Raw genomic sequence first — 13,841 nt, 5'->3', positions numbered from 1 at the left:
GGCTTCTTCACCTTAGCAAATGTTTAAAGCATTTCTTTTTCTGTAACTGTCATTGAAGCTAAGGCTTCTTACAGTCCCTGAGGACATACATGCTTAGGAGTATGTCCATTCACAAGAAACACAATCCTAATAAGAGCTAAGAATGCAAACGCTGTGATGTCAAAACAAGTTACTAAAAAGAAATGCTGGCAAATAAAATTTTCCAAGAAAAACATTTCTCCTCACTAATAAAATTTTATGATATTTAATATTAAGATATTAATTCTATAAGACCCAAGGTTTATTTTTAACGTCCCATTTCTTCAGAAGCTATAGCCATATTCAGTATGAAGAGGAAAAGCAGAGTATTTGTTTCATGTGTTTAGAATTCCATTCATTTGGTTCAGGGTTTAAGTTCTCTCTGTATAGGGATATTTTCAATTGATTTAAAAGGACTATTTTGCATAAATTCTATATTACATGCAGGCAGCATTGCTACACAGTAGTAAACAGCAGAACTCATCATGAAGGCTTACAGCTCACCAGACAGGCACATAGTAGCATGTCAGTATGCTGAGAAACCCCTTTCCTGGCAAGCTGCTGGGAGGACCACAGCCCACTCAATTTCACAGCTATCTTCAGCCCTGCTCAGTTGTTCTGTTTACATAGGATGCAGACACACAGAGAAATGTTTGACAGATGTTTTTTCTTTCAAGTATTGTTACAGAAGACTGAGCTGCAGTAACACCTTCTGGTCCAGATCTTCCAAAAGCTGCAGGAGATAGAAGTAGAGCACAAAATGAGAATTGCATGTTCATTGCAGGGATTGACTCAGGAGGCTAAGGATGAGGAGCAGAGATGAGTATGAACATTTCCTAGAAAGAGAGAGCAGACAAATTTTCATTGGACATTTTGCCTTGGGAAAAATGGTAAAGGTTATGGTATAGGCAGTCTTCTATTAACTTGTCATCTGCTGAGTTCAGGCTCATTTTCATTCGCAGTGAATTGTCAGTTACTTCTTCAGAGCTGACAGCTTTGACAAACATTACTTCCTCTGTGCACTCTTCACATTACATCATGCACATTTTTATTCTCCTCAGATTTCCTCCTAAGCAAGGAACAGTTTGGAGAAATTCATTTTCCAAGCTCAGTTTCAACAATATTTTTCAAAATGGCTGGCACTGCTTTGATTTATGGTTTCCATCATAACACCTACAGTAAAACAATCTGCTCTTGTTTAAAAACATTTGGTTCTTTTGCTTTTACTTTGCTTTTCTACAAGGCATGTAAACCACAGCAGTTCCACCACCTGCTGCCTACACTGGGTGCATTTACATCAGCATTTTAGATTAGATCAGGACTGGACTTCTGAAGCAAACCTCCTGGTGGTTCCCCACTTGCCAGGCTTTGATTCCCAAGGCAGAATTGTCTCAGAGTGCATGACATGGGTCATGGATCATCTCTGATGGTATTAAACATGAGATGTGCTGCAACAGCACATCTAATGTACTTCATTTGCCAATGAACATTCAGTCCATGAGGCTAGACAGAGATAGGATGAGGTAAAAACCTTCTGCAAGACATGGTGTGGACATCCAGCCCTCAACCCCAACTGTTTGACTCTATAAATCCACTCACTTGTTAATGGAGACAAACATTATCTGCTCCAACATTAGACATATATTTTACTGTTCAAATATAATTTGAACCATCACAACTGAGCCCCAGTTCCTTCTGAAATTCCTCATGTTCCTACTTCAGAATGGAGCCTGTGATTGATTACCTTTACATTTAGTTCCTCATCTTTTACATTTAATTCCATAGCTTGATCAATGGATCAATGCTACAACTTCTCAACAGCTACTGAGTAAGTGTGGTTTTGCACTTGACAAAATGTACACAGATCTCATTCCTCATTACTAATCTCAGTATAATTTTTTCCTGTGAAAAAACTCCCATATTGCCTGTGTTTCTGAGTGTATAGGTCACATGTATTTCTGCAGCTCTGAGCAATAATAATAATAATATCTGCTGGACCAGAAAGAGGAAAACTGATTAAAAGTTGTCACACACCTATTCAGATTTTCCAGCAGGAGCATTAATTTGGGGCAAGCATTTTATTTGTCTTAGCTAGAAGATTTATCACTTGGCCTCTACAACCAGGAGATACTTTTCATTTATCCCTACATGATTTCAGCTATCATTCAAACAAACAGAATAGATGTATTTTTTTTTTTTGTCAACCAGAGGGTAGCAGAATCAGTATTTCCTTTTTGTTTTTTCATACATAGGGTACATAGATCAGCTTCTTGCCATGTGTATTAGCGAGTGTATGGCAACACATACAAGTAATTACATGAAAATCACTGTTCTAAAGTGTTTTTTTGTTGTTGTTGTTTTGTTTTGTTTTGTTTTGTTTTGGGGGGGAGAGGGAGCAAAGGATTCAGAGGTGCCCTAAGATTTCAGTAACAATAAGTTCTCTCTGAAAAGAGAATCTTTGTATTATAATCTCTTGACTGAATTGTCATTGTGCCTACATATAAAAAGAAGCATAACATTTTCAAATATTTTTAGGAAGCTCATCTCACAGTTTTCAGGCCTTGCTAGGAAACAGAAACTAATGTTCTTCATCTCACCAAGCCTTTCAACTTCTCTCATTTCTTTCTGGCAATACTAATGAAAAGCTTCACTTCCAGAATGAAAGAAGAAACTTCCTCAGTTGAGCATCACTGTAGTGCCTATAGCTGGCATCCTACCTAACTCCAAGTGCCCTGGCTCAGGATACTGTGATGGATTACAGTGTTGGCACAACACTGTCTTCTGGGATGAGCTAAGATTACTAATGTTATCATTAGCTTCATGCTAGGGATTTGTTATATTATACGCTGATGCTCAAATAACAACTACCAAGGCAAAGACCTTACGTTCTACATAGCAAAGCAGAAACATGAAATATGAAACTAGGAAACTTAGAAGGAAATTACAGTTTCTCTAATTTTAATGTATGTGTTTGAATTGAACTCGATAGTGGATAGAAGGGAATTTAAAGGGAAAATTCAAATCTGGGATACTTACACTCATCAGAAGAAATGTGAGAGAAAATATCCAAGTGGTGGGACATAGGATGATTTTCCGTCAATTCTAGTGTCAGTGAAGGAAGGAGCAGAATAAGGAAAATGCATGCTGAATACAGATATAAGATGATGTGCTGAAGGAGCGATTGCACATTAGCCAGGAGACACTGTATGTCAGTGGAAAGAGTGAAAAGGTGTCTACCTGTTTCACTGGGGAAACAGCCTCACGAAGTCACAGGCAAGTAAAAGAGGCAGAGAGCAGAGATGGCAGTGTGGCCTAACTCCAAGGGATAGCCATGGGCAGCCAGCCAGGCCTAAAATGGCAGAGCCATTCAGAGAGCCAGGGAGACTCCAATGGGTTTGCAACAGCTTGGAAGATCATGGAGTTGGCTGAAAGCAGACCTAGAAACAAAGGCCTGTCTACAGGGATGCACAGGGCAAGCTGAGAATGGTTATTTCTCTCCTGTCTGACCTTGTTTGGAGGCTTTTCTGTTTAAAAAGTTATTTATTTTAGTTTATGCTGATATTAAATTGGCTTTTTTAAGTTTAAAGGCATTTAATATTTTTTTTAGAAAATTATAAATGACCTGAATATGTTCATCTTCAACTTCAGCTTTACTTGGACTCAGATTTTTTAAAGGAAGCTTTTGAGAGAGAAAACAAAATATTACTCATTCTTTTCATATTAAACGCACATTAAAAATCAAGATACTACATTTTTTGTCCAGGTGATAAACTACAGCTCACAGCAGATACTCAAAGGAGGCATTACTTGAGGAGGAGCCAGCAGCTGAGCAGTGTGCCCTTCTCAAAGGACCACTGCTCACTCTGTACAAGGCTGTAATCCCCACCTGCAGGAAATTCAGCTTCATAACACTATAACTAAAATTCTTTTTGGTTTGCTTGGCCATTGTGCCTAGCAGTTTCTTCTGTTCCTGTTTAAAAGAAGCAGATGGGTTTATGTGCCATCTGACCCCCAGTATTTCTGATGTGGCAAGGCGATATTGGTAACTCACCTGACTCAATACTTGTTGAATAATTTAGCTCAGGCTTGTTTCTAGGTAGCTAGCTATCCAGACGAGCATCTTGTATTACTGCCTATTGTCATGGTTACTGGCTGCATCTCTTCCCCCCTCACTGAGTTTTCTGAGTGCAATACGAGGGCTGTCCTTGCCTGGGGTACAATACAGCAAATCTTCCACTGACAGACTTGGATGTACCACAGCAGCCTGTAAATGAGCACTGGCTCATTTCAGCATGTCTAATAGAATTTAAATGTGTGCATTGGATGCAATAATATTAGCTCTTAACTACTAGTAAGTGGGAAGCTAACTGAAGCAGTTATTTTTTCTTAGGTCTGCACAGTCAACCCTTGATTTTAATTAGCCCCTTCAAGTGTTATCAGAATTTCCTGTTGGGGAAAAAAAAAAAAAATTGTATATATTTAAATGCATATACAGCTAAAATATTGTATAACTTATATTACTATATTATATAATCAAAAGATTATTGGGGCAGCTGCTAACCCCTCACACTGGGCTGTACAGTACTTCATCATTTGTTAAGGAACATAATCAAGTCTTTGGTGAAATTCAAGGACATGCTGTCTGTGTCCATGTTGTCCGTGTCTAAACTGTACCATGTTGTACCATGTCTCAAATGCCATGCCAGCCCCTGTGCCCTAAAGGAGGCACCCTGCTGAAGCACAGGACCTCCTGGCAGGTGCACAGAGTGGTAGCTGGAGTCCCTCTGCATGGTCCACCACAGACAAAGCCAGGCCTTACTGCCAGGCTGTCTAGGCAGAGCATCACAAACCTTTTACCTTTTGCCAAGTAAAATCACTTTTCATTTTTCCTTCTGTGAAAAGATTACTTTAAAGATATTATGATTTCATTTATTTTAAAAGGTTTCGACTTCTTTGGGCAGGAGGAATGCTGGTGACATTCGTATGATGAAAGTTTTTTGGAAAGGAGGGTTTTGCAGTAACTCCCAAATTCTTTTCAAATGCCAGTTTCTTTCATCTGAAAGCTTATTTCTTTCCTGTTTTATTTATTATTTCTATATGTCATGCTTGAGGTGTTTTTCTTGTTGTCTGCTTTCCCTGGAGATTCATATGCATTTGAGTATAATATCTAAAATCATTAAAATGTGACCTAATTCTTGAAGATACAATGCAAATGTAGTTGTGTTGAGTATTGCTACAGATGAAGGGAAGGTATTCTGACCACAAATTGCAAACTGTGTTTTAAATTTCCTACATTACAATATATGGATGTCAATTTAAGTTTTAAATGTTTTTACCACAATGTTTTGATTTCTAGGAACTTTGAACCAAAAGAACTGGGGAAAGAAATATTCAGCCTGCAATGGTGCCAAACAATCTCCTATCAATATAGATGAAGATCTCACCCAAGTAAATGTGAATCTGAAGAAACTTAAATTCCATGGATGGGAAAAGGAAACTTCAGAAGATACTTTCATTCGCAACACAGGCAAAACAGGTAAAAAAAATTAAATAAATAAATAAATCATTTTTGGAGTTTAAAGAGGTCAGCAAAGGAGGCCAGCCAAGGACTTTTAATGAAACTTTTTTTCATTTTACTTTTCCTTAGCCTCTGCATTCTGAATTTATCCATCAAATATTATTAATAATAAAAGAGAGGTGATAACTATAACCAAGCATAACAGAGAAATCACTAAAACACAAATGGAAATTATGTGCACAGACAGATAGAGCCAAAGCAATCACAGCATCACTATCATCCCATCATGAGCACTTCACTGAAGCTAAGCAGTAATTTAGAGTTTTCTACAAAATAATGATAGTTATTACTACATGTCTAGAATCTTCAGTGAGTATACAGAATTATTATTTTTTTAAGTATGAATAAATCACCTACTCATCTGAAAGTACTTCATGGACCAGTTGTAGTTTCAAAAAACTCTGGGTGGGATTAATCACACTTAGACATATATATGTATACTTTTAATAATATATATGTATATTCACTTAAGATTCTAGACATGCAGTAATAACTATCTGCATAGTAGATAGCTGTAAAATAAGCTTATGGTGGCATTTACATTGTCAAATAATATTCTTGCAACCACTTTGCTCTATAAATCCAGCATAGCAGTATAGCAGTACCCAAAGCTGCTTCTTGGAAGCACTGTTTCTTGTTGCAGGCATAGGCATAAAGGAAGGTGTTTCTCAACAACTGTCTCTGAGCCTTAACTAGATCCTGTGAGATGCCTTGACCAAACATTTTATTTTGTTTTGTTTTGTTCATAGAAGCATAGAAAAGCTTAGGTTGGAAGGGACTTTAAAGATCATCTACTTCCAACTCCCCTGCCCTCCCCATGCCACCCAGTAGATCTGCTTGCTCAGGGCCTTATCCAACCTGCTCTTGAACACTTCCAGGTATGGGGCATCCACAGCTTCTCTGGGCAACCTGTTCCAGTCCCTCACCACCCTCTGAGTGAAGAATTTTCTCCTAACACCTAATCTAAATCTACCCTCTTTTAGTTTAAAACCTAAACCCCTTGTCCTGTCACTATCTGCCCATGTAAAAAGTCAGTCTCCATCTTTTTTATAAGCCTTCTCTAACTATTGAAAGGCCCCAATGACGTGTCCCTGGAGCCTTCTTTTCTCTAGGCTGAACAACCTCAACTCTCTCAACCTTTCTTCGTAGGAGAGGTGCTCCAGCCCTCTGATCATCTTTGTGGCCCTCCTCTGCTGTGAGGCATAGACCTGGATGCCTTGCAAGGACAGAGCAGAGGGGGACACTCACCTCCTTCAACCTCCTGGCCACTCCTCTGTTGATGCAGCCCAGGACACAGTTGACCTTCTGGTCTGCAAGCACACACTGCTCGTTCATGTCGAGCTTTTTGTCCACCAGAACCCCCAAGTCCTTCTCAGCAGGGCTGCTTTCAATGAGTTCTTCTCCCAGTCTGTGCTCGTGTCTGGGATTGCCCTAACCCAAGTGCAGCACATTGTATTTAGACTTGTTAGAATCTGATTAGGTTCCCATGGGCCCACTTTTTTAGCTTGTCTAGGTTTCTATGGATGGTGTCCTTTCCTTCTGTTATATCAACTCATAGAATCATATAATCATTAAGGTTGGAAAAGACCTCCAAGACCATCTGGTCCAACTGCACCACTCAGCTTGATGTCATCTGAAAACTTGCTGAGGGTGCACTCAGTCCCACTGTTCATGTCACTGATAGACATTAAACAACACATTAAACATCACCAGTCCCAAGATAGACCCCCGAGGGACACCACTCATCACTGGCCTCCACCTGGACACAGAGCCATTGACCACCACTGTCTGGTTATGGCCATCCAGACATTTTCATATGCACCAAATAGTCCACGCTTCAAATACATATCTCTCCAATTTATAGATCTGGATGACAACCCTTTACTCTTCCCAGGCCACATGTTCCTGCACATTCTAAAACCTGCACATTTCCTTCTTAAAACTCAGTAGGTCCAACAAGTCCACAGGTCCTTGCTCAGCCACACTGATTTCCTGCCTTCCCTGATTGACATGGGGATGGAGAGTTCTTGCTCTCCGTGTCCTTAATGAGTTTCCAGCTCTGATCAGTTCCTCTGTCCCTAAGGACAGTTTCATGGAGAATCTCATCCACTAATCCTTTAAACAGCTAAACTTCCAGGCTCTGACTTTGCTCTTTGCCAGACCCATATTCCTTGAGATTACAAACTCGACCAGGGTATGGTCACTGCAGCCCAGACTGTCTCCAGTCTTGACCTCTTTAATGAGTTCATCCACACTGGTGAGCAACAGGTCCAATAAAGATTATCCTCTGGTTGGTTTGTCTAATACCTGGACCAGGCAGTTATCCTCAGTGCACTCAAGGAGTCTTCTGGATTGCTTACAGCCTGCTGTGTAGTTTCCAGCAGAAATGCAGATGGTTGAAATCCCCTATCAGGTTGAGAGCCTGCAAGGAAGAAGCTTCTTGCAACTGAAGCAAGAAGGCCTCATCAACAGGTTCCCTTTGATCAGGCAGCCTGTAGACTGACGACAAGGCGTTCTTTATTGATTCAGTCCTTAATTTTTACCCCAAGCTCTCAACCTGCTCATGGCTGTTTCTCAGAGGCAGCTCTCCACAATCTATCCATTTCTTAACACTGAGGCAAATCTAACATTTCTTAACATGAACATTTCTTAACATTCCTTGTTGCAGACTCATTTGACCCTACATGAAAGAGGAGAAATGGGTGGTAGTCTTCTGGCATTACCAGTCTTGCTAGCCTTTTTCTGACACTGTAAATGTGGGCCCATGGCAGGCAGCAAACCTCACTAGAGAGATTGTCCAGATGGCAAATGGGTGCTTCAGTGACTCTCAGCAAGGAATCACCAATTACTAACACCCTTCACTCCTTTTTGGTGGCACTCATTCTAATACAGGTAGTTGGTTGGTCCAACTTTGTACAGTTGTCCTTTCCTGGGTCTTGACCATTGTTCACACACTCTCCTTTTTCTAGCCCCAGAGCATGATATCTGTTGCACAGGGGCACCTCAGTGACAAGGAGGAGGACTGTTCCTCCTACTCCAAGCACAGATGAGGGTCAGTCTTCCTGGTCTTGTGAGTTAGTCAGGTCTGTCAGTTCAGGGTTGGAAGCCAGCTTACCTACACCTTGCCAGGACTTGAGGTCTGGCTGTCGCTCAGACCATGTCAGTGTACAATACCATGCATCACTCTTTTGCTCAGATTCCTGGATACTACACTGCCCAGTGAGCTCCTCTCACAACACAGCAATGTGCTCTAAAAGTTCATCCAGCTGGGCACCCTTGTGCCCACAACACCCACGTCTGTCTTCAGGCCCCAGGGGGCTTCCAGATTCTGGAGATCCCTGCAACTGAGGGTCTGGGCAGCTCTTTTGGCTCTCAGGAGGTCTATTTGGATGTTTTTGGTGTTATTGTTTCTGTTTATTTATGAATTATAATTTCTGTTCTTGGCTGCATAATATAATACCTATGTACTGCTCAGCAAATCACTTACTTCCCTTTGCCCTAGTACCTGATATAAATAGTGATAGTGAAATAGATTTTTTAAAGTCCAATTCAGTTGATGTGAGTTCTTCCTCCTCTGCGGCAATTCAGATATTATAAAAAGAACTGCTAAACTCTGCAGTTAAAATTGTCTTCAAGGTCTTGAGGAGAGGGATGTAATAAAATCCAATGACATTAGTTCTGTTTTATCAAGAGGTCAAAAAATTCACAGTCTCTGCAGGTGGAAAAGCCAAATGTGTGGCTTTGGTCTATTCCATCCTGTTAATTCCCTCCAGCAGACAAATGTTTAGTCCCATCTGCAGTTTGTATACAGCCCTGTCCAGCTGAGGACCTGTCATCACTTCCTCAAGGTGAAGGCTGCCCCACAGGTAAGGGGTCTCCCAGACAGGACAGACCTCCTGGTAACTGGCTATACCTTTTTTTCTTTTTTTCATCTGTTGCCTTATGATTGGTATCTAGAATTATGATCATAATGAGTTGTTTCATTTTTTTCCTTTTTGTTAAAAATATTGCTACTTTCAGGAAGCTACATATTTTAGGATCTTCTTTTCTTGGAAGGTCAGGCTGGTAGCTAAGCCAGTGCTTCTGCACTGCTTAGCCTGATTGTGTGGTAAGTTTTCAGACACAGACAAACTGCACTTCAATAGACTGTTTTATGAATTACAGCATGAAATGAAACATATTTCTCCAAGTTAATAATGAATTAACACACTTCTTACTTTGAATAACCAAATTCCTGACAAGCTGCATATGAAATATAGAAAAATAATCATATAATATTTAACTTTTAGCACCTACACTGAAATATGAGAGTCACAGATGCCTTGTCTGGCCTTTATATTGACACTTCTGTGTGTGCTTTTTTTTTTCCTCTATCTCTTTGTTCAGTGGAAATTAACCTGACAAATGATCATTATGTAAGTGGAGGTGGCTTAGACACTGTATTCAAAGCAAGCAAGATCACTTTTCACTGGGGAAAATGCAACGCGTCATCGGATGGATCAGAACATAGTTTGGAAGGACAAAAATTTCCCCTTGAGGTAAAGTACAGAATACATTTTGAGGATTTTTGATTCTGCAAAAAAGTAACATTGTTTACTAAACAGCTTTGTTCATCACTTGTTTAAAGTCTAGTTGTGAATTTAATCATCACTTCAATCCAAATTAGTAATATTTTAGTAATATTTAAATGATGAGAACAGCATTGTGAGCCATTGAGGGTGTCTAAGAGGTGCATTTTGACACATCCTTTAAGATGATATTGGGAGCTGCTCCTACTAATCTGACAAAGTTTAAAACCTACAGGTTTGGCTTACCTTACTTCAAGTTGTGGTTTATTTAAGGTAGAAATGGATTTTTCAAAGCTGGGGATTTGTTGAGAGCCCATGAGAGCCAGGAGCTGCTTGTCTCATGGACAAGTGTGGCTATCCTGCCAGGTTGGAAGGGGAGTTGAGGCAGTATGCCAGGAGCCAGTACGTGAGAGCTGGTCCTGTGTGGCCTGGGCTGTTTTGACAGATCTTGCAGTGGTGTGAGGATGGGGAGGAAGCAAGGAGCAGCTCTGCATTAGCTGAAAACATTCTGCAGGCCATCTTTCAACCCTCATTGTTGTGATATGATTGCTTTCCAGCTAAAAAGGCACAGTTGTGGCAGGCAACCAAGCTGCTACACACTTCAGACACTGTATTTCTGTGTCAGAGCAAAGCAGTAGAGCCAAGGTTGTCCTATTTTCCATGAAGAGCTGTGAGCCAGGAGCTTTCCTTGGGAAATGTTTTCTTTACCTCACAGCTATTTAAAAGTTCCCATTTGCACCCCATCTGTCCCACCAAGTGATCTAAGAGAGGATCACCTCCATCACCACCACAAGAAAAGCCACCATGAGCAGGAGACTGTCAGTGACATGGCAACGGAAGAGATTTCCCAACTGCACCTGAAGAGAGGAGGAAGAGATGTAAATCCAATGCCCATGACAGCAAATGTGGTCACAGAATACCTGGATATATTTTTTTTTTTACCACATTTCTCTACACTTACTGCAAGGCAGATGCAGAAGAGACACCTTGTCTTTTAGTTTGTGTTATAGGACTGATTTCAAGATTCATCTCACCTGAGTACTCTAGGTTAGATATCCATTATCAGCTAGTTATCTAGGCTTACTCTATTGTCCATGGAGAAAATGCTCCTTGATATGCTCTACTCCTACAGACTTAGTGGTTTTCTGGTATAGATCTTTTTTAGATAAGTAACAGCTGATTAATTCTATTAATTAATTCTCTTGAACGTTTTTTTTTTTTTCACAAACTAGGCATATAAATAATTAATTTTATTTTGTATATAACATATTTTAATACATTTTATTTGCAGATGCAAATCTACTGCTATGATGCAGATCAATTTACAAATTTCGAAGAGGCAATTAAAGGAAATGGAAAGCTAAGAGCTTTATCAATTCTGTTTGAGGTAAACAAAATACATCTTTGTGTCATTAAGCAAGCTTTGAAACAGCAGATGTTCAATCTGAATTTAACGGGTTCCAATGTGTGATCACTGAGTTAAAAATTTACATATATTTTTCTAATTTATTTTCACAAAAAAAGCAAATGGGCAAATATGTTTGCACTCCTTTAGGTTGTGTATAATTTTGTTGGTAAACTGCAACCTTCATTTTTTTTTCATGAAGTCTGTGCTGTAAAAAATGCAATTTCTTTTTAACAGATTGGACTAGAAGATAATCCGGATTATATTCCAATCATTAATGGAGTAGATAGTGTTAGTCGTTTTGGTAAGTCTGCTGCCATATTTTATTGAATACTGTTAGACTAAGTTTCATTTCAGCATAATTATGAAACTTTAAAGTCATTCAGGAACACAGTTCTCAAGGGCTCAGACACATTTATTTTTTTTTAAAGAAATGACATAAATCATACATTTAGTTTAGTACAAGACATTATTTGTAAGAACATCAGTTACTGTAAATGAATAAATATAATTATCACAAATAATTTGCAACTTTTAAAATGCTAGGTGAAAAGAAAGGTCTGATTTGTTCCACAAACTTTCTTAGGCATAGATTACTGGAGTATTATATGTGGTTGGAAGCCAAATAGTGCAGTTGTATCCATCCAAGATGTGTTTTACAAACATCAAATATTGTATGAACATTAGTATTCAGTAGACTCAGGGGGGTCAAATGCTTTTTTTTTCAGTAGCTGCTATGCAAATTTGAAATAATTTGATTATATTACATTTGTACTAGTATTATTTATACCAGCTGTTTGCTCTTCAGTGTTTTAGAATTTCTTATGGTTTTACACTAAAGAACATGGACTTCAGGGTGGTGCATGAAGAGATCTGTACTCTGTTTCTAATTTGGTTACTTAGTGGCTTCACAGAAGAATAAACACAAATGACTACTGTCCTGAATAGGTTTATTTTCTTGCTCCATGGATGGCCACAACCCTAACGAAATAGTTAACATTGCCTCAGTTTTCCTACATGTAATGATACTTGAGCATTGCAAAGACCTTTAATATTGAAGGGTTGGAAGTTGTTAAAGACTCTTAATGTCACTATTTTGAAAGCTTTCAAAAGCATGACAGTAAAATTGAGATCGTTTTTCTCCAGAAAACAAACACTGTTCAATGAATATAAAAGGGAGTAACTCCTGTAAATTACAAAGACAGAGTAGGGGGACATCGAAAGCTGTTAGGATTCACTATCTTTGTGTGCCATCTTCTGTGAAACACAAAGGAGAATGAGTAATACATCAAGGCAGATACTGTCCTACAGCCTTGGATGGGGGCTGTAAATTATCGGCAGCAAGATTCAAGATACAGGCACTACATGGCATTTCAACAATGAGCAGAATATGGTTTTCTTGAATAGAGTGCAAATGAGCTCTGAAAATTCAGGTCACAAGTAAATCAAGTTGTTCATCATGAAGAAAAATGAATAGCATACAGTCTGTCCTTGTCTGCAATATATATGAACTGTCCTTGTCAGTCACATCTGTATTGTATGCATTTGGATCCTAGCTGCTGAGCTCTCAGGTTGTACAGAGGACTCCTATTCCTTCTGGACACACTCTCTGTTTCTTATAATCCTTTGTGGGTGTTTGATTTTAAAATCGAGATTCTCAATCACTTTGGCACTTTAAAATCCAAAGTTGAAAAATCTATAGCAGGATTCTTACTATAAATGAGAAGTTTCATGTCCCCAAGCCTTTATCTAACATGGACTAGCCATTCATTTTTACTGAAGGAACAATGCATCAACTAAACATTTATCAGATAACAATGATAGCCACTGTCTGAAGGTAGCTAACATGTTAACAAGAGGAATAGAAGGATGTGCTTTGCTTGGCAGTGCTAAATGTTTCCCTTTCATTATATATGGATTAGAGAAAGGGGAAGAGCAACCTTTTAAACCTTAACTCTGTGTCCCTGTACAAAATAAAAAGTATCAATGATTTGTAATAAACTGTTGATATAACTTACTGTTCTTACTAAATTTGTAAGGAATTATGAAGACAAGGACAGGTCAGAAATCCACCCAGGCTCTAGAAGTAGTATATCTGTAAAACTACAAGATTATGCACAATCTGAATATTCATTAAATATTCATGTTTATCAAAGACGAAGACATTTAAAATCAGTTACTTTAGATTGAAATCAAATATATAAGGATCCACAGTACTCCAAGGTGTGAAAAACAAGTACTGTTTTGGATACACCGATCAGTAAAGCAGATC

At 39.0% G+C, this 13,841-nt stretch overlaps 1 protein-coding gene across 6 annotated transcripts in view; it reads left to right on the top strand.

Moving 5' to 3' along the window:
* PTPRZ1 (protein tyrosine phosphatase receptor type Z1) overlaps positions 1 to 13,841 on the top strand; it is a 138,315-nt gene that overhangs the window by 71,536 nt on the left and 52,938 nt on the right. For all 6 annotated transcript variants that reach the window (XM_038184355.2, XM_038184362.2, XM_038184344.2 and 3 more), the window contains exons 3-6: positions 5,375 to 5,554; positions 9,983 to 10,134; positions 11,456 to 11,551; positions 11,807 to 11,873. In XM_038184355.2, coding sequence (XP_038040283.1) covers positions 5,375 to 5,554; positions 9,983 to 10,134; positions 11,456 to 11,551; positions 11,807 to 11,873 — 495 coding nt within the window. The remainder of the gene's footprint in view (positions 1 to 5,374; positions 5,555 to 9,982; positions 10,135 to 11,455; positions 11,552 to 11,806; positions 11,874 to 13,841) is intronic.

The sequence above is a fragment of the Anas platyrhynchos genome, chromosome 1, assembly GCF_047663525.1.
Source record: "Anas platyrhynchos isolate ZD024472 breed Pekin duck chromosome 1, IASCAAS_PekinDuck_T2T, whole genome shotgun sequence".
Classification (NCBI taxonomy): domain Eukaryota; kingdom Metazoa; phylum Chordata; class Aves; order Anseriformes; family Anatidae; genus Anas; species Anas platyrhynchos.
The sequence above is the reverse complement of the archived record's forward strand: the minus strand, read 5'-3'. Positions and strand labels throughout refer to the sequence as shown.